Genomic DNA, 27,915 nt, shown 5'->3' on the forward strand with positions numbered 1-27,915 from the left:
CAGTCTCAGAGTTGTAACAGTCAGTCGGATGAATGAACAGTCCTTTGGCTTGCAGGCTTGAAGCTGCACAAAGTCCACAGTATAAATCCAGCGTTGACAGTGAAGGTCTTGAAAAGTCTTGAGAATGACTACTGCTGGAGTTTAGTAACACACAAGAGACACGATCCCAAAAGTCTGACTGGAAGCTGTGCACGTCCCTTTTATAAAGGCATATAAGAACAATCTAGAACTTTTATTGACATGCTAATTACTGTTCTAAAATTATCTCCCTTACACAACTAATCAACTTTCCAGAACATTCCAAACATGACTAATTGAATTCAAGGTTGTGAGGTCATCAAGGGCAGTGACCTTGAGAATGTTCTAGACTAATTGAACTCAGGTCATGATGAGTGTGGGGGGAATGACCTACATAACACAGGTTAATATCAGAAACATTTCATTCCTAGACAAAGTCTCTCCTACGCACATACGGCATCCAGTCGAAAAAGGGAAGTAACTCTCTTGTCTTTTCTCAATACGGCCTTCGTCGTCTAAGAATCGTTCTGTAGGGAAAACATAAAAAATGTCTGTATTTTTCTTTACGGACTATACTTCTACAAATCAGTGATCTCTCATGATTTTGTATAGTCTACCTCGAAAAAATGAACCAAAGGGTACCATATGATTGTTATGCAATGGAATGTTACCAACAAGGGATCAAGTTCTAAGTGAATTTTTTGTTAACCATATTAGCATATGCAAATGACCATGATCTCGGCTACTCTATACTTTGATCTTTAACTGCTGTTGGATCGCAACATCTCCTTCTGTTGCTGTCATCAGTAATTTTGTATCATATCCAGTCAAACTTTATAAAACAATTTATATTTCAAAAAGGTAGAAACATCCATTAAAGTGCTACATTAGTTTGTTGTTATGTTGCTTTTTTACTCGGAAGGCAGAAGAACACATTAATTATCAATATATATTTGCTACACAATGACCTTGTCAAAAACACTGCTATATAGAAATTTTGATTCAACATACCTGGGCAAAATTTCTCAGGCTCCTTCCAGTATTCCTCATCCATGTGCAGATTCTGAAAGTTAGTCCATATTTGGGTCCCTTTTGGTATGTTATAGCCACCTATAAGATTGGATATAGCAGGATTCAGTCCTCTATAATCAAATAATCCTGGTAAACTATGCAGACATATTGTTCACATAATTTTCATCCCCTCTCATCAAATGCTAGATGCCTGAAATGATTGGAAGTTCTTGTAATAAATGAAAATGACTGCACTTTTCAAAGTTTAAGAAACCACTCCTGCTATTAAACGGAAAGCAAGAGCTCATTAGCATGTACAACCTCCGATAGGCGGAACGTCAATAGAAATAGTTCTATTTACTCTTCGAAATTAGTACACAATATATGTACTTGCTTCGAATGTTTACAAGAAGGTGAAAAGAAGACCTACCAATTACAGTGTTCTCCGTGGTTTCATGAGGTACGTTATGCGGCATAGTTGTTCTGATTCTCATTACTTCGCGGATGATAGATTCGCAGTACGGTAATTTAGCCTTGTCGGACAACAATGGTAACCGATCTCTTCCGATGACATCATCTATTTCTTTGTGTACTTTTGCCTGAACATCGGGATAGCTGACCAAGTAAGCCACACACCAAATCAAGGTTTCAGTTGTTGTGTCGACCCCGGCTGGTATGAGAGTATAATATTGAAATGTCTGAGTACAGACAACTACAAAAAACAATCTATAATTGTTGCAAACAGGTGTTTGTTTGTCTTTAGACTGCACAACAGTTCAAGTTCAAATTATTTCTTTGTTCAACATGAACCGTAATGTAAAATAACAATGCCCTTCCCATTTCCTTACTAATGGTAAATACGGTAAGTTTTGAATTTGAACTCACAACATACGGCAGCTAGTCACCTAGCAGAGAAGCCACAGACAGAACTGCTCAACCAAATCCCCACTTCCAAAACAGAGTGGGTCAATAATCGAGCCAAGTTATTACAATTTATCTGACTGTGACCCCTCCACACGCTATAGAGTTAGCACTTACGCTCGTACACTCACTATAACACATCGCACACATTACAGAGTATATCAAGGCAATGAATACATTGCACGAATTCATGCGATTTAGCAGAAGTAACAAAATATGTTATCGAAGCATGTTTGAGTCGTTTACTAAGTTTCACATATCACAATTCAAATAATTTGGCACAAGACCAAGAACCAATTTCCTGTAAGCCAAGATAGCATCAGTAGCGTTGAGCTAAATTTTTCTATATTTATCACAACATTCAGCAGCACGCAGCCTTTTGGCAGGTGTACGGTTAATGTGTACTTGACTACTGATAAATATTTTGTGTGGGCAAGACAACCGAAATTTTGAGTCAGCATGAAAATAGCGCCACATTGGCACTTTTGTGGAAAATCTCCAAATTAATAACGCGAAGATTTTCTTAAAATTATTTTATCATATAATATATAAGTGACTTGCAAGGTTCAGAGAGAGCTAAATGAAATGCTGGTAATATAAACGAGCATTGATGTAAGATGTTTGTTTCGTAAAAAAATGAGTGAGACCTATCCAACGTTTTCTTGTCTTTCCCTGGCCTTTCCTAACTATTTTTAATGTACTAACGTGAGTAAAACAATTTGTCAGTTAGTAAACATGCAATTCTACCCCGCACAACTTCAACAATTTGCCAATCAATGAAAGGTCTTAAGCAAATCTAAAATGATGTGTATCTGTGATAGAAACTTGAAATCATAACGACAAAGCAAATAAAATAACTTCGTTTTACACAGTATGTTTTTCACTGGGACTGAACACTCATGTTTTGATAACTGTGAAAGGTCAATTAAATTACAGCACATGGTCGAAGTTGTATGTTAAAGTTTAAAATTCAAAAGTGGTATATCCTCATTCAAAAATGCTCGCCATTGTAGTCAACTCTTAAATATATTCAAACAACACAGACTGAAATTTAGTGTGGTTAGGTACATTCTAGATGAGTTACCACATTGTGTTCAAAGTAGAACACCATCAAATGAACAAAATAGACAAGTATTAAATTGTAATACAGATCGATTGTCCCTTTCTGCAGCCAAATATTGATCAGTCTACTTGATGATCTTTAATATCAGCTGATATCAGCAGTCAGAACACCATCAAATGAACAAAATGGAAAAATATTAAATTTAATACAGATCGATTGTCCCTTTCTGCAGCCAGTTATTGATCAGTCTATTTGATGATCTTTAATATCAGCTGATATCAGCAGTCAGAAGATGAGCCTTTAGAGCTAGGAATCTAACTCTCTCTCCATCTTTTCACACTCCACATTTTGAAAGCCATGTGAAAAATGAAATTATTCCCTGTCATTCCAAGATGATGCCTCAATAGCTGAATCCATCACGGTGTGCCAAGCTTCCCATGAAAGTCAAACTTCCGAACTAGTAGTCATTAAATTGCTACGAGAATTTCTTGTGAAATATTATACGAAGGCTTGATATAATTTGGAAACTTGGTGATTAATTGAATCAGCATCTCGTCAACTCAACCATAAACATGCAACAGACTGATTATATTTTTCCGGCTATTATTCGACTAAGACAAAAACTGTGCTGTTTTTCATTCAATTGCTTTCTTTTTCTCTTCTGGGCGGTTTCCTGAATTACGATTTCTTTCTTATCATTTGCATTTTACTCAGTTAAAGAGAGTAGATATTTAAAGCGTTTGTGTAGATGTCCGCTTCCCCTCCATCCTGCTGCTATACCCTAGCACTCCTGCCCGCCTTATTGATTCTAATCTACATTAGAAACTTGAAAACACTTAAAATGTTTTACTATGTATGCAATGTATAACTGTCCACTTCGGGTTAAATACACATCACACATCAGAGCGTGATGACTTCAGCTATTGAAGCATCACCTTTGAATGACAGGAATAATTTCATTTCTCACATGGCTTTCGAATACATTTTCTCTCTTAAATGGTGCAAGGCAAGGTGGGATCTTGTCACCTTAGCTATTTAATATATATGTTGATGATTTTAGTTGTATTTTGTCGAAGACGAAAACTGGTTGTAACATTCGAGGAATTTGCATAAACCACCTAATGTATGCCGATGATATTTGTCTAATTAGTCCTTCTGTGAAAGGGACTCAGACGTTCGTTAATATTTGCAGTTGGTACGGTGACAGTCACGATATCATTTTCATAACAAGAAAACAAGTTGCATGTGTGTTATTTCCGAAGCCTCTAGAGTTCGTCGCATTCCTCCTGTCTATCTTGGAGGAGTTAAATTGACTTTTGTTACAAAGATAAAGCATCTCTAGGTTACGACCAAAAACAACACTACTACGGGAAAATTTGTAATGATGATGTCAAGATGTAAGCGGACAATCGTTGCGGAGGAACTACGATAGTAAGTGAAAAGTTATGCCAAAGTTTGCATAATTTGAGGAATAAATCCCTGTTGCATATATCTAGGATTTGTGAGAAAACATCAATAGGAACAAAGTCAACATTATTGGACGAATGGAAGTCGACTTCGAGATTCCGCCAAGAAATTTTTCTATCATGCTTATATTATCACAAATTCCACGTATGACTGATTGATCAGATTTTACATCATGTTCACTACAAAACAAGCCACAGTAGAACGACGTGATACCTCACTGAAAGTTAACAGTTGCCACTGTAGAACGCGTGTTTTGAAACCTCCTTACATACTTCAGAAAGTCTGGCAGTTAGCAGACAACTTTCATGACAGACATAGGTATAGACAATGGAAACTGTGCCCAGTAAAAGCCCGACCACATGATGATGTTAAGTTGGGAGTTGGCTTTGCATAAGAACTGGTTACTGTAAACAATTGATGTGTGAAAGTTAGAGTTATAAACCCAAGAGATAAGCCTGAGAAGATATATAAGCATATAAATCTAGGTGTATTTGAAGTTACTGACGACGATGATGTTATTGCATGAGTATGGAATTTGGATGCTAGAGATGTTGATGGTAATGTAGTGAGTTCCAGATCTAGGCATGTGACACTGAGACGGAGACTGACTTTAGCAACCCATGGTGAATTACTGGTAAAGTATTGCCTAAGGTTATTTCGAGGAGACACATGGTCTGTGTAACACAGATTTGTCTGCCTAGCAGATGAGACAGATTGATGAGCTGTTAATGGAATATGATGTAATATTTGTGGAACATGACAAAGATTTGGGAAAATCTAGATACTGGAGATAATCCAAAAGACACGTATATACATATGAGAACATAATCAATCTACGTTAGGCAATGACGTAATCTGACCATACACCAGCCCATGGTACAGCCTATCTTTGTGAAATACCGTAAATTGAACAACATCACAAAGAAGGATGTTTACCCAGTTCTATGCATCGAATAGTCCATCGAATAGCCATTTGGCAAGCACATTAGTTTTCGAAAATGGACTTAGCATCAGGATATTGGCAAATTGAAGTTGCATTGGAAGATAGAGATACCACCGCCTTGTTTCATACAATAGACTCTGTGAATTAAACATTATGCCATTTGGTTTGTGTAACATGCCAAGCACCTTTCAATGCTTGATGGAATTTACCGAAGGGTCAATATGCCTGATTTATCTGGATGACATTGTGGTGTTTTTAAAAACATTTGATGAACACCTACAACATTTGCGAGAGGTCTTTAATCGATTTTAAGAAGCCGGGCAGAAATTAAAATGTAGTAAATGTCACTTCTATAAGACTGAAATAGATCATTAGGACATATCGTTACACGACATGACTTAAGATCACACCCTAAGAAAATTAATTCAGTAAAGGACTATCCTCATCCGAATAATATTCTTCAGTTACTGAATTTCCTTGGATTAGCATCGTACTATCAACGGGGTGTGCAAACCTTTGCCAAAGTCACTCATTGCTAAACAAACTGTTGATACAGGACATTGCATTTGAATGGAGTACTGAATGTGAAGACCCCTTTTGCACTTTGAAGTCAGTGCTTATTTCCAATCCACTACTCGGACATCCTGATTTTGATGAACCGTTTGTCCTGCGTATAGATTCATGTTACACTAGTATTGGATCTTGTTTGATACAGGTACGTGACAATAAAGAAGTTTTAATTTCTTATGCCGGTCGAACTTTCCCGAACATGAGAAATACAATTCAACAATCGAGAAAGAAGCTCTTGCCATAATTTGGTCGATTAAGTATTTCCGACCATAACCTTTATGGTAGATGCTTTATTGAAATGGTTAACGACTATTCGTTACATTGTAAGAACATTTGTAATTGAAATTTTTGTCGTGTTTTCCCCGACTGGTAGTAGTGCTTTTTGAAACATTTTCTCATCGTGCTATTTTGTACGTAACATCGTTTTTAAAGATTTTTAATTTTTTTAATCAGCACTCACTGCAATTTTTACGATAACTATTATACGTGTATGTAGGCCAATAAGTATGGGTGTACCCCTTTTCCAAATCGTTTGTTGCACAAACTGTTTATTCCCTTATTACGCTTTGAAGAATATTTTACATTTAAGTATAAATATCATTTATATCCTTTTATGAAATTATACTTTTCTTATTTATTTATTTATTTATTTACTTCCATGATTCAACCAAATTTTTATGTCACTGTAGAAAGGTTCTTTTTATACTGTGACGATTAATATATTTGGAACATTTGGCTTGCTGTAGTCGCACTCACAAGTCAAGTACTATTTATGCCATGTATCATTTTTTTAAATACATCATTTGTGTTACCAGCATAAGACAAAGACCATACCATATGAAGCCAAATGGCATAAATTTAAAAGGGTTAGCTGTATAACATTAGAGATATTAAAAACTATGTCACATTACAGTGGCCTGGACACAATGTATCCGGATCCCATATAATTATTAATTCTATATTAAGTTACTGTTAGCACACAAGAACGTATATGCGTTTTGTAATATTTTAGAGTATGGAAGACAATTATTATACTCTACAAGAGTTTCATCTATCATCCAAAAATAAAAGGAATGAATTACCTCCAGATACATCAGATACTATTTGTCGTGCTTAGACGTCTGTCAACACATCAGCCTGGTTTGTACCTTTCAATTCTGCTTGTAACTTCAAAACATCATGAACAACATTAGAATCGCTACCTATCAAAGAAGAAAGTTGAAATGACCGTAAATCACTGACACGAACATTATCATTCTAAGTTCTGATAGTATTTGTAGGAGTTATAGATTGACAAAATCAGCAATTCTGAAAAAGGTGTTCATCATGAGATAATCATGAGGAGGAGCATAATGACAGTGATAATTCTGATGATAATTGTGTTTGTATTTTTCAGTAAAATTCAAAAACATATTATCATTGATGAATGTAAAAAGTTAGATATTATTTGTATATGATAAAATAAAGACGTTAGTGTGAATCATTACGAATATAACATTGTGTCGAGAGAAAGCGTAGAAACAAAGAAACTATTTACTACATGGACGAGAGTTCAGAATCTTCATGATGTTTAAATATAGCCACTCTCTTTGTGCAAACAAGAGCATATTAGTACATACTCCAGCTAATTCTACTTTTCGAGTACATGTCACATATGAATCTTGACTATGTTATCATTTCAATATTTCTACCGTTTAGTTGTTTATACGATACCTTCTTGTATATTCATCCTATGATCGTCGATCTTGGACTGGATAAATCTTAACCAAGTATTGGCAACTTTCTTCATCTGACGGATCGTTTTGGATGGTATATACTTAAGTATTGGCTTAATGTCAGCCAGTGTGCCATTTGCAAAGATATCATCCATATCGTTAACGAATTTTGCATGATGTTTTTGAATTCAGTGTCATCAAAGTCATAGCTGAAACAAGACATGATACATGTGTAGATTGCGAAGACGTGGGACATGCCACTGTTCTCCAATGATAAATGTCAAAAGAAAATCATGGCACTTAAGGAGATGGGTCCCTATCAATTTTAAGTTATAATGATGCTACAATACTAATCACCAGGATTTCTATGAAATCGTCAGAGAATATTCTTGAGAAAGCTTTAAAATTAACTCTCGAATAAGATATCCTAGCTCTGACATAGGTTCCATTTCTCCAATAGCATCTAACAGTCCGAGATTTTCGTGTTTGCAATACGTAGATGAATAGCAGACAAATGAATCTTCACGAAACATCAATAGAATGAATGAACACACAAAATAAGAAACTCCCAAAGGTGAAAACAGTTAATATCAGTTAATGTAACACTATGTTGTTTTAGCTAGAAAATGCTTTTATCTAATCATCAGATTTATTACCGATTGCTGTATTGAGAAACCAAAAACTCGAGATTTCAAGAAAAATTAATCAGTGGTGAGCAGTGATATAAACAAAGCAAAATTGACTTTCAAGCATTGAAACAGCTTCGCATAATGCCTGAATGCTGAGGATATTAAAGGCAAAATACCACCGGGATTGAATAAGAATCTGCTTGAATGCACAGAATGGTATGCCGAGATATGCTCAAACTGACAAGCTCTTACTAGTAATACACAAACGAAATTAATACACTCAGTTCTGTTACTCCTTCTCTTAAATGTCAATAATGAAAGGTACTGCAAAGTGTGGACAAGGACGTTAATGCCGCTAAGAGCGTTGGAAAATACTGTCCGTTTTGCAAACTTATATTATATTCTTATATTCGTGACGAGGGCATCCATTTGCCGAGGGGTGACAATATCCATTACCACAATAAATTTTCTTGCAATTTCCAACGCCGGTATAGGGCGCGATCTAGTGTGCGCTGAAATTCTGTGCAAATGTATATTCAGAGCCTCCAACATACCCTGGTCTTAATCCCGTTGGTCCCTTGGAAATGTCTTAGTTAATCAGTCGATGTTAGCGTGAAAACATATTTATTTTCGATGGTTAATATACATTGTTCATTGATGTGTTTAAAAGTTTTAGGTCAACAAAATGTCGAAGCAAATGAAATGGTAACAAAAGTTAGCCTTATTTTCTCCTGTCCTAGAGCTTGTGCAAGCTTTCATTAAAATACGGATAGTTTTCAATCGGATTCGAACCCACAACATACGACATCAGTCGCCTAGCTGAGAGGCCTGAGACAGAACCAGTCGGCTAAATCTCCACTCCCAAAAAAGAGTGGTTCAATAGCCAGCTACATTGTTACATTTTTCTGACTGAGACCTTTCAACACGTTGTAGAGTTCGTGAAGCACTCACGCACGCATGCTCACTATCATACATCGCACATACACACTTTATCGAAGCAAAGAAACGAATTTCATCGCTTTAACTGGGCGAACGATAACCTCGGGGACAATTCTGTCCACCAGCAGTGTTACCGACCCAGGATAGAAAATACGGATAGTTTTCAATCGGATTCGAACCCACAACATACGGCATCAGTCGCCTAGCTGAGAGACCTGAGACAGAACCAGTCGGCTAAATCTCCACTCCCAAAAAAGAGTGGTTCAATAGCCGGCTAAGTTGTTACATTTTTCTGACTGAGACCTTTCAACACGTTGTAGAGTTCGTGAAGCACTCACGCACGCATGCTCACTATCATACATCGCACATACACACTTTATCGAAGCGAAGAAACGAATTTCATCGCTTTAACTGGGCGAACGATAACCTCGGGGACAATTCTGTCCACCAGCAGTGTTACCGACCCAGGATAGAAAATACGGATAGTTTTCAATCGGATTCGAACCCACAACATACGGCATCAGTCGCCTAGCTGAGAGGCCTGAGACAGAACCAGTTGGCTAAATCTCCACTCCCAAAAAAGAGTGGTTCAATAGCGGCTAAGTTGTTACATTTTTCTGACTGAGACCTTTCAACACGTTGTAGAGTTCGTGAAGCACTCACGCACGCATGCTCACTATCATACATCGCACATACACACTTTATCGAAGCGAAGAAACGAATTTCATCGCTTTAACTGGGCGAACGATAACCTCGGGGACAATTCTGTCCACCAGCAGTGTTACCGACCCAGGATAGAAAATACGGATAGTTTTCAATCGGATTCGAACCCACAACATACGGCATCAGTCGCCTAGCTGAGAGGCCTGAGACAGAACCAGTCGGCTAAATCTCCACTCCCAAAAAAGAGTGGTTCAATAGCCGGCTAAGTTGTTACATTTTTCTGACTGAGAGTTTGCAAACTTACCTAGCTAGGATTCTTTTTCTCACGGACAAATGACTCGAATAATATCGCCCATGTTATTTGGAATCCAGTTCTTGCTTAAATGGATCATGAAATTTGAGATTTCTAAGAGTCGTTCAGATCGGCTACGAGCTAAGCTACCCTAGATATTTGGTTATTTTATAGTGTATTAAGGCTGCATCATTGTGTAAACTTTATCGTAAATGCATAATTGACATTGTTCATTGTAAGTTGAAATCCTATGTTTGAAATTCAAGTTGGATAATTATTTCTTGCTATGAAGTATATGACTTCGAGTACGATAGATAAGCAAGATATAGATATGCAAAGAGTTTAGCAATTTTCGCTATATGAATTTTACGACAAAATATCAAACTGCTGGCTTTCAAACAACAAGTTTATGAGACTACATCCGACGCTAACTTGGTCATTTTTTCATGGATAAGTGTAGGCAAGTGAACTTACTCGTTACCGAAGCAAATATTTGCCAACACATTACAAACACACAACTTCAGTATTGATCTCGGATTGAACGGTTCTCCATTCTTGTCAACAATGGCTTTCTTTACATTAGGAAACGCCACCTTTATTACAGATCTTTCCAATGGGTATCCGCTGGCGAAATTCCTAAAAAAAATACAAAAATTGTAGTTAATTAAATACATTTAATACGATATGCCTGTTTCTGAAATTTGTTCTTACGCATGAGAAATGAAATCGTCATCCACCAACGAATGATTCGCAGAAATCAATGGTAGTCTTGAAGTAGCAAACAAATTATTCAGTCTTTGCTTTCTGCTTACAACAAAACAGGGCGAGTATGTGGTAGAATGTCAATTCTGATTGATTTCAAACTTCGTCAGATTTTCATCTGAACCTTATTCGTAAAGTTTGCTTCCACCTCGAGGATGTTAAATATGATTCTGTTAGCAAGTTTTATTCAATCATGAATGGAAAATTTATGGGAAGCCTAGAAATTTGCCTTATTCGTTAACAGTTAAATTTGAAACATACCATGACAACGTCTCATAACAGTTTTTGATTAACTCAACTTAAGCTAGGTTGTAATTTTATCATGTACGACACTTTTCCGTAGGTCATTTAATGAATAAATTAAGAAATTAAGTCTTCGACGAGTCCTCATACAAACAGAGCAGCGTTTCACAAGTCGCAAAACATCCATTTAGATATTAAGCTAGTGTTACCGTTGGGGGTACTGTAATTTTTATATCGCTTTGTACAATCGGCTAATTACCCTTAATGCTTTCCTGAAAATCAATAAAATTTTCAACGGTAACATTCTTTCCAAAAAAATATGAAAGTACAACTTTTACCCTTTAAACCAAGACGAATAAATGAAAGAAAATGAAAGAATAAAGCCGTTGTTGTCATGGTATTTTCAGTGACACGCCGATTTAATTTTCTGCATAATGACAGTGACACATCAAAGTACAAAGGCCCGGAGAAATTATTTGATGTCCTAAATACAACATTCCTGTGGCAAATATATGATGTGACGAATACTGAGTAAACACTACTGATGAAATACAAAACTAGATGAAAAACGTAAAATTCAGAAATTTCAAACTAAAAGAATGTTAATGTTGAAATCCCACGCTAGCCAAAAGGGGTCCAATTTTACTCTTCCATGACCAAATCTATAACGAACAGTACTTCAACTGTTGAAAGTAAAAACATTTGCATACAAGTAACCGTTAACCTGGCGAATTTAAATATCCTGATTTTCTTAAAATAGAGTTTACCTGACGGCCTTGTGTCCAAATTTACGCATAGTCTTCCACTTATTACCATTTGTAATGTCTTGTCCTCCTTCGGTCAATAGGTCCGCTATACAATATTTACACAGAGATAAAACAGTAATCATTAATCCGTCCCATTATCGTTTGGTGTAGTCAAAAGTTTTTGGATCAAATACGCGTTAAGGTAGAACGCGCCTCGCGGACTGATAGTCGTACTCTCAAATTTCTACAATTCTTTTCTAATCTACCACTTGTGGGATCTCATTTTAAAGGTCTTGGCGAAAGAAAAACTTTCACCATCTTCGTTTTTCGAAAATCCAAAATTTTATTTTTTTCACATAGAGTAAACACAGGAATGGCGGCCATTTTGAATTTTAACATCGCGAAATGTAAGGTAATTTGTTTTGCTAGTTCCAAGCTTTGCAAAGTGATCCCTGATTTTTATTGTTAATTTTGTAAGAGAATGATTGAAACTTTCTTTCAGGTGAGTATGAGCAAAAGTTTGTCTTTCACTTTCGAGGCGCATACTACCTTAAAAGTTAAATCATTGATAAAAAAAGATAGGCTGGATGAGTTTTATGCCTAAACGATCGCGATGTTGATGTAATTTTTTTAATAACGAAACAACCGCCTCCCCTTTCATATAATTATTATAACTATAAAGTCAAAGGTATGGCACCAATATAATATGGGATGTTTGGGCAATAATAAAGAACATTCCATCTACTTTAAAGCTCCATAAGCTGTATCTTTTGGCTATTTTTTAAGAACTTTTGTTTTGTAGTTTCCCTACACTTTCTGCATTAATCCCTAGACTGCAATGTAATGCCAAGAATTTAGAATATCAACACAAACCATATGAGTATAATCTACATTATTGTTGTTTAAAATTGTATTCAAGTCCGGACTAGAATTCACATGTAAACAATAAACAATGATCACTACACACATACAAGCTGTGTTGACAAAAAATACTCTAAATTTGAGCATGACAAACGTATAAGGGTCAGACACGTAGTTAATATACAGAAGCAGGATACTGAAAAAACTTGCCACAAGTTACAGCTTATATCCCTTTAAGCCAACATGCACGGTGCCGCTCGCTAAAGGACTGCATGTGGAAGGATGCTTTCATGTGTACAATCCGTACTAATCATATGTACTTCACTAGCCATTAAGTATCTCCCAGCTCACTACTTTCAAAAGGGGTTTGCAGTGTGACGAAGATTTTCAAGGTACCTTATAAGGCAAGTCGATCCCAATGGTGCTATATTAAAGGTTTTGGGCAGCGGTATAACGTAATGTTTTCCGGTTATGTCTGTCTCTTCATGTCATACAGTTCGAGCAGCCAAATTATAAATCAAGAATTATAGTGCTTATTTATATATCAATTGAGATTAACCCTTTTCGGAACAATTTTTTAGCTTACTGCTATAAAACCAGGGTCGTTTAGCAAGTCCGTCCTGCTTTTTCACGAGTGCTTCTCGCACAACCTTGACGTTATTCAGCACAACGATGTTCCGCAATCCGATTTTCAGGGAAAACATATCGCCGTATATCTTAGCGAAGTCTGACATTGTCTGCATAGGATTTCCGCTCATATCTGAAATGAAATGAATGAAAAAATTTAACACTGTTTTCCGTCGGGCGTTTTCATCTTTTCATTTTGATGACGCAAGTTAGGTGAGCTTCAAGCCATACCGGTTGTCCGTATGAAAAGGGCATTGAACAACAACATATGATCGGTAAAACTTAACCAAAACCTTTATAGAACAAGCTAAGTGAAAAGTAATTAAGAAGGTGAACATGACATTCTTCGTAGATGTGGAACGGCTTGTTGTAATCTATCGACTTTTTTGTTAGTAGAAAGATTATGATATCTGCAATGTCTGTCAATACTGGTAAATCATTTGTAAATGTCAGTGTTACCACCAGAGTTTCTGTGCTTTTCTCCGTCAATGGATTAAGAATAATCCAAGTTCTCACTGGACACAATTCGGCTCTATGCAAAAGCATGCTCAACAAAATTTATCAAATCCAGTGATTGACCATCACATTTTCTAGTATAATTAATATTCTGCATCAGTCAATACTATGACGTATAGTACTGTTGTAAACATTAAATCAGAATGAAAGACCCAGGGAGGTTGTTTAATAATTGTATGACACAAAAAAGTTTGGAAACTGGCAAGTATCCGGTAAAATATGCGTATTTGTTTTCTATCTTCACTCACTAATGTAGTTGCAATTACTTTAAGTAACAGAACGTTTGTCAAACCTTGGTTGACGATGCAAGAGTTTTCATGACCTCCTATGCCTTTGCATAGTCACTAACTCATTTATTATAAGGGATTGTCTAGTATTTTGCTAGTTGAGACATGAAAGGAAAAGGTTCATTTCAATACATAAACTCTGTAGTTCTACAACTCAACTGGGAACTTTTTTATGGAAGTTCTTATCTTTCTTCTGCTTTACATGAATTACATGCACCTGTTGCATTTTGTAGTGCAAGACCATAAGATTAAACTTACCGAATATGTTTCCAATAAACGGAAAACCTCTTGGGCCTGGGGGAAGACCAGCAGGTCTACGCATACTCCACAATGCAGCTATCAGTACGAATGCTACCAGGACCATAAAAATATTGATTGGACTGCTGAGAAAGGTCTGGATCGTGTCTGCTGTTGCATAAACCATTCTAACAGCTGATGCAATACTCTGTAAAAATGCACGGAAGAATTGCATCACTTGAGCTTGCCCTCGTCACTGGGGCGCCAGTCGGTGGAATTCGCAGGTGAAGGTTGTTTCAACACAATGATTGATTTTGATAAAAGAGGTACCATGTATTCGACTAGCCTGCAAGGCAGGAACATAGGGGTCGCCTGCATGTCCGTCCCCAAGGATGGGTACGTTTTTGTTGTATTGCTAATAAAGGTTTTATTCTACCAACCTTTGATGCTTTTTTCTTACCTTAGCACTGCCCTTGACAATCTTGCATAAACGTTTTATCACCATGCTGCATCTATTATGAAGAGTTTGATCGCCAATGCGCCAAAGCAAGCAAGGGTAAATCACTAACCTGTGGCCGCTGTCACCAGATTATCACCGGATTAACTTTGACAAAGTAAACAACAAACGCACCAGCAAGGTGTAACAGAAGACCTTGCTGGTACATGGTGCGTTCGTTGTTGACTATGTCAAAGTTAATCCGATGATAGTCTGGTGACAGCGTCCACAAATTAGTAATGTACCCTTGCTTACTATTCGTATTACAAACTCATCAGATAATAGACGCAATTACTATCCTTGCTTGCTTTGGCGAATTAGTCAATCAAACTAGTCAGAAAATAGACGCAACACAGTCACAAAACTTCACTTTACATTGTCAAAGGACAAATACGTGTCATGGCGAAGGAGGAAAAGAAATCGTTACAAAACCAGTGCTAACATAAGACAAAGACACCAAAGCTGCAATGAAGGGTTGATGGTATAATTTTACCAATACATATCATAGTCAAACGTATTAAGATAAAACAGGTCATCGTTGATGACACAGTCCCACTTGTTAATGGGTACTTTAATTACAAGTCCTAAGAGAGAATAGAGTCCTGTACATTAATTAGGTCTGTGATTAAAAATAATCCGATATAGATGGGGCTAAATGGCCGAAAATAATCGAGTTCTATGACGATGAAAACATAAAACCCATATAGGCCACCATAGTAAAAATACAATTAGTAATTAATCGACAGGATGTTGCCAAACATTTCGACATCCCATTGTAACACTGACAGATCACCGGTACCATATTTCATAAAGTTCGATGCAGTTCTTCTGGACATACAGCCTAAAAAACAAAATCCATCATGTAAATCCCAATTAGCAATTAATTTAAACAATACTGCTAAGTGTCAGTGAGATCAACATCTATGCCAAGTTTCATCAAATTTGATGGAGTATTTGTTGACATATCACTCTAATTAGGAAAGTTCTTTATACATATGCAATTACAAATTAATTACCATGACACTGATAAATGCCTTTATTCACTGTTAAAGCAATGCGACCTTAACATCTGTACCAAGTGTCATGAATTCTGATGCAGTATTTCTTGACATATCAGCCTAAATACGAAAATTCAATGATTGACATGATACTACTACATGTCGTAACAAACAAACTGATGTGCATATGTATGACGTAGGTCAATGTCCTTGTACCAACTTTAAATGAAATTGGTGGAAATATGTCTGAGACGTGCCCAAGTTATGGCTAAGGACATGAAAAAATTGTAATAAAATGGTAGCCATGTCGCCATATTGGATCATACCGTTAAACAAATCGAGGTACATATGTATGACATAAGTCAATGTCCTTGTACCAACTTTAAATAACATTGGTTGATACATGTCTGAGTTATGGTTCCGGACATGATAAAATCGTAACAAAATGGCCGCCACGCAGCCACATTGAATTGTATTGTGAAACAAATTGATGTGTATATATATGACAAAGGTTGATATCATTGTACTAACTTACAATAAATCGGTTGAGATGTGTTTTATAATTTGTATATCTCATGCATAGATCTGTAGACCTGTGTTGCACTTCGCTTCAGCAGTGGGGTCACCTTGGTGTGGAGCGTCGACTGCCTGGCGCCAACTCATTTCTGTGAAAGACACTACACTTTCACGTATTCTGAAGGATATTGTAACAAATTTTTGTTCATAATGATCTGTACGTTTTCCTGAATCTGATCATGACGTAATGGTCGAACAATAAGTCTGAGTTATCTTCGAATAATAAGGTGTTTCGATGTTTCACAATCATCATAATGGTCATATCGCGGTCACTCCACAAAATGTGGAGTGATCGTGTAGATCCACGTGTCTGTACAATCGCTGCCTTTGATTGTGTTGGTATACAAGCGCAAAAGGCAGAGTGAAGCGTAAGTGTTAGACAAAGTTATAGCACAGTATCTTGATCTTCGTGGGCATTCCGTTGTTCTTTATTGATAGTGTATAGGCGTTCAATAATTTACATACAGTTGACGTACACACCGCCGGAAAGCTTACATCGTGATTTAAAAACAATAATAGCCTTACCAGAAATAGGATATCACAATAACAGAAAGGGAAGTTATATAGATTATCTGAATAGCAATTCATAACAACAGCGCGTGCCCGTGATCTAATCTACAGAATGACCTTAATTTGCGAAGATCATTTATACAAATGCGATGACGTGGGCAACTCCGTCCATCCATGACCTGCAAGTGTTTAAATTCAGCAAATTACGCAGCATAGGAAAGAATAAAATCCGTGGGCTGAAGGGGCCCACCGTGCACCCCCCCCCCCCAATAAACCTACTACAAGGGTATGTTTTGGTTCTTTGGGATGTGCTGAACTAATAAAAAAGATGTTAACATTGGATATTTTGGGATGCACTACCTGTCTGCACTGGTTTTTGATTTGTATGTACCACAAAAATGGCGAAAAAATGGGTAGGGGTAGGGGGTACTATATCCTCCCCTAAATTAAGTAAACAAGCATGAAATAGCACAAACCTTACAATTTTGGAAAGCTCAGATACTGCTCTTTTTGACAAACACCAACTTTAGCAACATTACTTTGTTTACATAGAATAGGACGACTTTAAAATTAATTTTGTGACAATTTTGAATTTTTTTAACCAAACTACCATGTAACAATGTGATTTACTTTTTATTAAACAAAATTTTGACAGCTTTTTGTGCTTGAATTATTTATTCCTATATACATGACATATTAGGCAAACAAGTGTTAACATTAGATATTTAACTATACACTACTTCTCTAGACTCAATTTGCGTGTACCTGTATGGGTTGTGCAAAAGCTAGGGGTAGGGGTACAACATTCTTTCCTTGATGAAGTAAACTCGCATTTGTTTTTGTTAAACCTGTCTTCTTGTAAGTCATCTGCTGAGCTTATTTTGAACATAACGAGACAAATCGGGTATCACTAGAAAGTTAATTTACTCCTTCTTAAATTAATATGTTGCAATATGCAATATCTTCTATAGTTTTCATGAAATGAGACCAAAACTTACCCATACCCCAAAGTTTTATGTTGCAAATTACAGTCAAAACTAATCTCAAATTCTACCAATTATTTTCCCAGACACATTACAAAAGGCAATGCTTTGTATAAAATATATTTTATTTGGTACAGGAACATGTCAAAAATATGAGTTAGGCTTTTAACATACAAAATATTGGAATCGAATGACTGTTACTTGCATGTTTTGAAGGGTACCGTGAAGTCAGAGTATTACCGACTCGCATATGTTTTTGTTAAATACGTCGATTTCCAGTGTTCCGGGAATCATGCTAAAAATCTTAGTTGTTTATGTAGACGCAACAAATGACTGATACCATCAGGCAGAATGCCCATGAAAGCAGTAGGTTCATTATAAAAGTTATTGACAACATTTGTCTCCAGGTTCAAACGTCAGGAAAACTGATTTTACCACTTGAAGGGGACAGCAGGTGTCAATTTAGACATTTTAATAATTTTGTATCACAAAGTATGAACATTTTCTTCTTCTCCTCGCAAACACAATGCATTGTTTGCGACATTATTAGTCAGATGGCTTTGCAAAAATAACGTTACATGGATGACAAAAGTATCAAATTCGCTATAAGTTCGAGGTTCGCATATATATTTAGATGAAAATTAGTTATCTATTGCTCCAAACATTTATGCCACCGGAAAGGTTCGACGACGTCCTCAATTCAAAATGGCCGCCATTATATTACTTTAAATGTTAAAAAATACGGTAAATTCAGGCAGTTTTGAATATTTTTCATGAATAAACTGACTTAAACTTCGAAAATCACAAAAAGGATGAAATAGACTCAAATGAATTGTTATGATAACGTTATAAAGCCACAATGGTCGACCAAATTCAAAATATCTGCTGTTATGTTGTGTCATAGTGTTAAAATACTGTTAATTAAGCCTGTTTTCAATATTTTGTTGCCTTAACTGAAATGAACACAACAAATAACAGGCAAAACATATATATATCTCGTGCAAAATAACTGTGATGGAGTCATCAAACCAGAATGGCAACCCCAAATTACAAAATTGCCGATTTTGAAATTAACTATGCTCAGTGCAATAACCCATTTACGTGACAAAATGATGTAATGGACAGTTTGTATTGATGATCCATAAACTCAAAATAACAGATAAGTGTTACAAATCTTAGCCAATGCGCACAAAACAAGTAACAAATAATTATAAAATTATTAGTTATTTAACAACAGCCTCTATCTGCAAAATTGAATTGATAAAGTGAAAATGAAGGCAACTTAACACATCGGTTTGATAGTGATACGATACAATCAGTTGATAAATGTGACTTCGTGATAACGGGAAACATGACAAGAAACCGGTGAATCGATAGTGCTTTGACCATGATTATGTGACCTTGGTCCTCGAAAAAAGGATTATATATGTTTGTAATTTTGGTTTCCTTACTTTCTTTATAAGATAAGCCTTTTTTCAATTGTTGGATTATCTGTCTTTTATGTCGCGGTGTGACAGACAGTAATAATTTGTTAATTGGTTAATAATTGATGAGTGAATGAGAGTGTGCTATTTCATGGCCACGACCAAAATCCCCTTCTACAATTTTTTCGTCGTTGGCAACCAAAGTCACATAGTTTTGTGCAACAGTAGTTCTCTTTTTGGAGGATTTGCTGGCATTGAAGGAAGCTGTTTGGTCAGCCTGCGGGTTTCATGAACGAAGAGAAGACTTTTGCCCATGGTAGATAGCGTACCTTACTTTTTTTGCAGCTCCCGTAAATTTTATGAAAAGTGTCTTTGCACATTTGTTTTTGGTCACGTTTTGTTGTTTTGAAACCAAAAATGTAAAGACGCCAGGAAGCACATAGAAACAAATGGAAGGTTAAACAAAAACAAGAACCGAGAAATATTCTCAGATTCATCAAACACCTTGCAATTCAAACCTTAACTATTGTTGAAGTTAAAGAATTAAGCTTGACATTTATTCCCACTTCGAAGTGCCTTTACACAAAAATTCTCGCCAAGATATCAACAAATTTTATTCGCATGATAAGATTGTGCAATATCATGATAACCAAACAACCTAACAATCAATCAGATATCTGTTCAGAGATAAGTACATGCTGGACACTACTAACAAGGGAAAATCCGAAATTGTAAAACTATCGCGGAGCAGTTAATATCGATACCGGAAATCGATTTGAAACCCACATCAGAAACAACATAACTCTAGCAGAATAGACTGCTCTGAACAGTCTATCCAAAACAAACAAATGACAATTAAGCCCTTCCATAAAGGAAGAGGCATAGCAATTGCAAATATGACAGATTACAGTGAAGAAAGTAATAGACAGCCGCAAAATGCAAACTAACTACTTTGCGACATTAACCAAATGGTGGAAATGGTACATGAAATCATTGAAAAAATGTGCAACAAGAAAATTATGGACGAGGCGGCCCTCAGTTTCCTAACTCCCATAACTGGAATAACACTTACACTATGATAGTATCTCCTACCGAAAATACACAAACCCCCAAAAGAAGGAACAATCTTTATCGAGCGCTCTATTAGAAGTGGCAATTCGAGCCCAACAAACCAAATCCCGGAATTTCTAGACTTTGTCATAAAATCAATCGCCCTAAGACAACCAACAATGACACGTGTACCAAGAAATATCAGGCGTCGTTTTCAAATATTTTGTTTTTTGTTTTTGTATATAAAATATAATTCTTCAAAAAATGTCACTTTGAACGGAGTAGTGTCCAAAGTTTGTAGAATTGTGTCATTCCGATGTTGTTATTAATCTTTAAAAATTTCAGTTTAGTCATTGGTCTATATATGCCTATCAGTGTTCCAATAAGGTTTTCAATAGGTGCGCAACTTAGGCTGTGGTGCCCAAAGGGTGACCACAGAGGCAGCCGTGTTGAGTCTTCTGCATATATGCTAATTTATTGAGTTACGTAATTCCGGTCATGAATTAACAATAGATCACTTTAAACTATATATCAATGACCTTTTGGATTTACTAAAAAAAACAACCTGGGCACCAAAATAGGAAGAATTAACTGTTCTGGTCCAACCGATGTTAGTCTTATTGCCAATAGCGAAGACCGGCTACAAACAATGCTATTCATCAACGAATTCTATAGTCAAAATGAAAGATACCAAATCCAACCCGAAAAGAGTGCAATTCTCACTTATGAAAAGAAAGTATCTGACTTCGTTACCTCAAATACAGGTATTCCTCACCCAAACAAGCTAAACATCTTGGGATTATCAGAGACAACAGACTTATTTCGTACAAACCAACCATTGATGACAATATTAGAAAAGCCGGGCGTACCCTCCACTCATTTATTGGATCTAGAATGCATGGAAAAAGTGGTTTAACACCGACAGCTTCAATTCATATGCTGGACATCTTTGTTGTTCCTGTTCTGTTACATGGTCTTGAGTTCTTAATTCTAAATTCAACTGATGTTAATAAATTGGAGGCACTTTACAGGAAGACTATGTAAGAACTGTTATCTCTACCTACAAGAGTCCCGGGCCCTGTTCCATATTTGCTAGTGAGTACACTCCCTGTGACTGCAAAATTCCATTTGAAGATTCTAACAATCCTGTATAACATCTATCACAACAAGGATTCTATCGAGTTTGAACTTCTCTATAGACAGGTACCATTGAAATCCCAAAAGAAGTAAAGCTAGTTTACTCAAGCAAGAAGTCTACTTGCCATCTGCTCACTGCCATCTATCTATGATTTCATGGAACTGCCAACGGCCAAAAATATATGGAAGAAAACACTGAAAGAGGCCACTGTTAACTATTGGAATGAAGACCTTACTTCAAGAACGAAATATTATCCAAGTCTTAAATATTTACAAGGAGATATACTCTCTATACTAAAACCACAACCATCAGTAGCATATATTTCAAACAGCGTCAGGGATATTAGACGTCTAAGAGTCTGCCTTCGTGTTCTTACTGGTACTTACACTTTACAAGCAGATAGGAGAGATTTCAATCAATACACTGTTAAAGCCACATGTACCTTATCTCAACAAGGATCTGAAGACAGGCTTAACTTTGTAGCGACTTGCTCTGCTCTTGATGATGTGCGACGAAAGTATCTCATTTACTGACAAAACTCTACTTTTGAGTTTTGATAGAATCCTATCAAATGCAATGTAATTTTTGCTGCAGCCAGAAGCTAAGATAATAGACTACCCGGAGTGCTGATAAACCCAACGTGTCATCGTTCATAAAGGCGGCCATATATGACTGCCATTCCAGCCTTCGGGCGACTCACCCGATTGTCGTTATATAGTCTGCACCACAAGAGACTACTGCTCTTTAACGAAAATTCTAACTTGGCGACCAATCCAACGTGAAGACGGAGGGACTGACCTCAGCTGCATGACAACTTTTTACCTTCTATGTTGTGTGTAAATGTTTGTCCTGTTTTTATTAGCTCACATTTGGTTTTACCAATGTGAGTTTATCGTACAGGCTGAATTTGATGGCGTCTGTATGTATGTGTGTATGTATGTATGTATGTATGTATGTATGTATGTATGTATGTATGTATGTATGTATGTATGTATGTATGTACGTACAGTATGTCCGTCAACATCAAAAACATGCAAACCGCTGCACGTTTCAGCGTGGTATTTGGTGTGTGGATGCATCCTGGGCTATAGATGGGATTTTGTTCAAATGAAGTCTTCATTGCCAAAATTATGCAAATGAGCTTACAAAATGTGAAAATGGTTAAGAATTAATAACTCAAGAACCGCTTTTTTGATTGCTTTGAAAATTTGTGTGCAAGTACCTTAGGTTAACCTTATACAGTTTTATGAATATTGTGAAGATATCCTTAATTTTGAATTTTTGCTGATTTTTTTTGTGATTTTTCTCATTTTCAGTAAAAATTCTTCTTCTCTGAAACCGCTGGCCCAATCGCTCTCAAATTTGGGTTGTCTCTTTGCAAGGGTGTTACTCTTCTAATTTGTTGAAATTATGACAAAATTGGGAAAATTACTATTTTTGTGCAATTTTGTCATTTTTGGTCAAAAAATCTTAGACAGTGTTTCCTTTTTAAAACCCCTGGACAGACAGCTTTCATATTTCGTACACAGACGTACAGAGATGACAATAGTTAGATATGTGGAAATTGTCCTGAAATATAAAAAATTGTATTTTTAAGACAATATTGTCATTTTTGGTCAAGAAAACTTTATCTCAACGTTACTTGTTTGATTGCTTTGTAATTTGGTATTAAGTCCCTTTTTTGATAGATTTGTAATTTGGTATAAAGTCCCGAAAGATGTTATTAGATAAATTTTCTGCTCAAAGTGTTGGGAAACCCAAAATTTGTATATTTTAGGTACTTTTCTCAGTTTGTGACCTTAAATGACCTATACTAACCCAGGATATGTTGTGAGACAATTTTGAAGGCTGTGAACATAATTTTGTCATATTTGATACCAATTTGTAGGAAAATTTGATCCAGAAAACAAAGCTGAGGTGATTTTTTCATTTTGGACCAATTTTTGCAACTTTTCTATGTAAGACATACAAAAACTGATGAGAAATTTGGATCCAGGATAATTCCAGATGTTGTAATCACCACCCACAGTGGAAGGCATTTCACTATCTGTAACTAACTTAAGTGCTGTTTACATTAGAATGATAACACTCATGGCATTAATTAAAAATCTCCAAGGTTGTAAATGTACTTCCTGTCATTTGGTCTTATGTAATACCAAGGGGTGGAACATTTGATATGCAGGAGAAGATCAATGATGTAGCATTACTTTTTTACCAGATCCCTTGTGCATTTTTTACCCACTCTCCCACCTTTTCTTTTTATCAAGCCTTCTCTGTTTTTTGTTGTTGACATTTGCTTATGTATTTAGGATCTGCTTCTCCCATTGCTATAGAAGTTGATATGCATGTTCCTAAAGATGACCTCCAGTACCTAAGTTGGAGACCTTATTTGCTTTTGTTATTCTTGTTTTTCCTGGTTTAAATATTTCTCGAATGGACCAATTCAAACCGAATGTGAGCACATAGTGTCCTTGACGGTATTTTTTAGTTTAAGCATAGTGAAGTTTGTATTTTACACTCTGAAACTCTTTTGAGGTGCCTCTACTGACATGGGGAATTTTCCATAAGACAAGACGAGACGTACCCGCAACGCATATGCGTACGCTGTGTTGGTAGCGACTGCGCCTACAACGAGCGCTAAAATTCAAAACGATGAAGTTACAATAAATTGGCACTGGGATTGCACATTTCGCTTAAAATTTTGATGTTTTTTGTTATAAAAACTTATATCCATAGAAACGACTGAAACTAAATTTGCACAAAAATGACATTCTACTGCGAGGGCAGTCGCAGACATTGCTCAAATGGCGCGCAAATAAGCCTTATGGACCTGTCACACCTTGACGATTTAGCAAGCGTGTGACAACGTATGAAAAATTTGGCAAATACGTTGGCGTATGTCGAATACGTTATTGGTAAGTTTTGCACGTTTAAAGCACGCTGGTATACGCCGAAGTACGGCGAGGTTGTTCTGCCAACAACGTGGGCTGCAAACAATGCAATGTAGAAAATTTAACATCTGCGCATGCGTATAAGATGACGTCACAGACAAAGTTCCATTGTCATTTTATGCAGTGTTACCCTCCCAACAACGTAGCCTGCCGACGTCGCGACATCGGTGACATGCAAAAAGAGACATCTACACAACCATAATTATTTTTTCACAATTTAGGTCGAAAAGCAATAAACAAAGCTATTCTTCTTTTCTGCAAGGCTGTCAATCTCATATTTTGTTCATTTCCTTTTCAGTCAGCGGGGAAACACGAAATGTAAGGTTACAGTCTACTCACTCCATCGGATGTAAAACCGTCTTTGTTTTGACATACAAGTTCGCAAAACGATGCTCTTTTCCTAACTTCACGGCTGAGCTATCACTCTTCAAGCTTTTCATTAAACGTTTTCCTATTTCACGGTTGTCCTGAGATTGTCGACTTTAGAAAATGGGCCTAACTATAACGAAAAAGTATTATTACATAATAAAGCAACCAAGTCCTGTCAGCAGACGGTAAAAAACTACCAATTACAATTGGCTAGGGGGAATGTGTAAATGATAATTGTAAAATAAAACGTACATTTCCATGGGCATGGGGTTTACGCGTCACGTCACCGTTGTCGGCAGGCTAAGGCAAAAAAAAGGAAATGTTTCTGGTCAGCGCGCGCGTCACCTGAACAACAGCGCGTCACCCTTTTTTTTCCGGTTTTGTGGCCGGCGGCCGCGGCAAACTACGTACTGATTGCTATGACACCAAACCAAAATGGCTGAAGAGAAAGAGAAAATTCTTTGGGGTGCATGATCAGTGACTGCATGAACAATACATATGTGACTATATTGATAAAATTATAAAACTGACCAGTGTTTCATCTAGGCTGCGCGATTGCGCGATTCCCATTCTTTGGTGTGCTGCGCGCCGCCAATTGCACGTAGAAGGGGCGACCCATTGCGCACTGCAATGAGCTGGCTGGAATGGCTGCTATCATGGTTGTCACACTTCGATGCATCGGCACCTGTTAATAGTGTGGCAACAGGCATTGTATAGTGTAGCAAGAACATTTACATGGAAGGGACTAATTTTAGTTCGATTTTGATACTTTTTGAACTGCTTCAATAAAATGCTATTGAAACTATACCACGCGTAAATTTCTGTACGCTGATTTTGCATATGAAAGCTTATATCAGCCAGTTGAGAGTTACGTTCACGAAAGTTCATTGCCCTCGCCCGATAAGGTTTCTGTGTCACATCATCTCTGGTACGATTGAGAAAAGGAGATAAACTGAAGTTTTTGTGCATCATATGAATGTCCATAACACTCTGAAAATAATTCTGATAGCAAAATTGACACGAAAAATTGGACTTTACTGTCACAGAAACGTGTTCAGTGCAGACTGCACAAGCATAGCGCATTGAAGCAAGCTGTGGTGTCGATGGGCCCGGTTTTTGAATTCAGTAATCAGCCACTGACTCATTTTTCTGGGCAAATAAACCCTAAAATTAACTGTCGGAAACAATCAACCTTTCTGTTTGTTATTTTCCTCATTCTAAAATGACTGAAAAAAAAGCAACTGGAGCGAATCTGACATCGAGAAAAACTCGACTCCGCAAAATACGGGATCTGCCCATCTAAGTTGTTCGTTTTAGCTCTACTGAGTCTGCGCACAAAACTACAAGACCAGCTAGTTCACTAGAAAAATACAGCTCACTGGTTTGCAAAGGGCAATATTGATCCAAACTTATAGTAGTGAGGGATGATATACGTTCAGTAAAAACGTGACAAACAAGCACATTATTTTTTCAGAAGCTACAAAACATTCTTTTATAACTGCAATAGATTAGATTTTTTTCTTTATTTGTGTAGTGCAGACAGTTCAGTGAAAAATGAAAAAATCTCTTGAAGGTACAGTGGGAATGGCTGGCTGTTGTTAATTTTCACGTTAAGCCCTATGAAAGCAGACTTACAGAATATGTGCAAACAAACATACAGAATATTTAAGCATGAGGGAATATGCTAATTTTTTTAGGGATATTAATGCTTATCAATATTTATGAGCTGTCCGCCACTCTTGGAAGCCCTATACATTCACAACAGTGATACCCAAATTTGTAAATCTTATAGAGGATGGTCTTTGCAGCCAGCAGCTTGGATTTTGTGAGCAAGTGATTTATTGCTTGTAGTATGTATATCACCAGAAACATTTCTCTTTTTTGGCCTAAAGCTCGCGCATATGTTAATTTGTCTCCGTTGGTGGCATGGCAGCCTACGTTGTTGGCAGATCACCAGCCCGTAGGGCTACAATTCCTTCCAATAGAAAACGCGGAAATTTTGCACTGCAGGTCTGCTGTGAACAGAAATGGTCGCATGGGCGGCGACTCTTCCCTTATCTCTCGGACGTTTTGCCAAAGTCTTGCTTCCTGATCATAAGCGATGCCAAATATGCTAAGGAAATGGTCGACAGTGTATATTTTCGACTCGAAAACTACGGCTTAATCATTGACAGCAGTCGTACTTCCACTGTTTGTGGTCTCTTTCTGTGAGATAAAGTCAACGTGCAAGATGCGGCGGATTTCAAGAAAACCTTCGTCCAGAGATTCGCCGTCCGTGTGACAGTTTCTATACGTTATTGAGAAGTTATTACTTACTAACATGTTATGTATACGTCAAAATCGTTATGAATACGCTGTGTATTCGCCCAAAATTAATAAATATACCGTTAGTTCAGCGTAAGCTAGCGTTTTAGAGAGATTTTGACACTTTTCGGCATACGCTGGCTAAATCGTCAAGGTGTGACAGGACCATAATGCCACTTTAAAAGCTATGCATGCGTGCGTGAGTGCTTCAGGAACTCTACAACGTGTTGAGCGGTCTCAGTCAGAAAAATGTAACAACTTAGCCGGCTATTGAACCACTCTTTTTGGGAGTGGAGATTTAGCCGAGCGGTTCTGTCTGTGGCCTCTCAGCTAGGCGACTGATGCCGTATGTTGTGGGTTCGAATCCGATTGAAAACTAGCCGTATTCGCCCAATTTTGGCGACTACTTTGCTTCTGCTAACATAGCTATCTTGAGTGAACCTTCAAGGAAAATAAAATGGCAAAGAGTGGGAAAATTCTAGCAATGAATTGTTGATAATCGGCTCACCTTCCGTCTGTGCTTGCCTCTTCAAATGTGGTTTAATGATCCTGACCCGTTGATCTCTTTAGTCTAGACAGAAACTACTTTGCATTTTGCTGCCTATA

The 27,915-nt window shown here is 36.9% G+C and overlaps 1 protein-coding gene across 1 annotated transcript; it reads right to left on the minus strand.

Moving 5' to 3' along the window:
• Window positions 1-417: 417 nt before the first annotated feature.
• On the minus strand, window positions 418-27,907 carry LOC139133417 (cytochrome P450 2J6-like). Its single transcript, XM_070700005.1, has 10 exons — window positions 27,818-27,907; window positions 14,532-14,718; window positions 13,430-13,603; window positions 12,004-12,088; window positions 10,706-10,867; window positions 7,707-7,917; window positions 7,076-7,195; window positions 1,460-1,699; window positions 1,030-1,128; window positions 418-545 (listed from the first exon to the last, which is right to left on the minus strand). The coding sequence occupies exons 2-6, from the start codon at window positions 14,695-14,697 to the stop codon at window positions 7,779-7,781; spliced, it is 726 nt and encodes a 241-aa protein (XP_070556106.1). The 5' UTR covers window positions 14,698-14,718; window positions 27,818-27,907; the 3' UTR covers window positions 418-545; window positions 1,030-1,128; window positions 1,460-1,699; window positions 7,076-7,195; window positions 7,707-7,778.
• Between the last annotated feature and the right edge of the window lie 8 nt (window positions 27,908-27,915).

Source organism: Ptychodera flava, chromosome 5, assembly GCF_041260155.1.
Source record: "Ptychodera flava strain L36383 chromosome 5, AS_Pfla_20210202, whole genome shotgun sequence".
NCBI classification, from domain to species: Eukaryota; Metazoa; Hemichordata; class Enteropneusta; family Ptychoderidae; genus Ptychodera; species Ptychodera flava.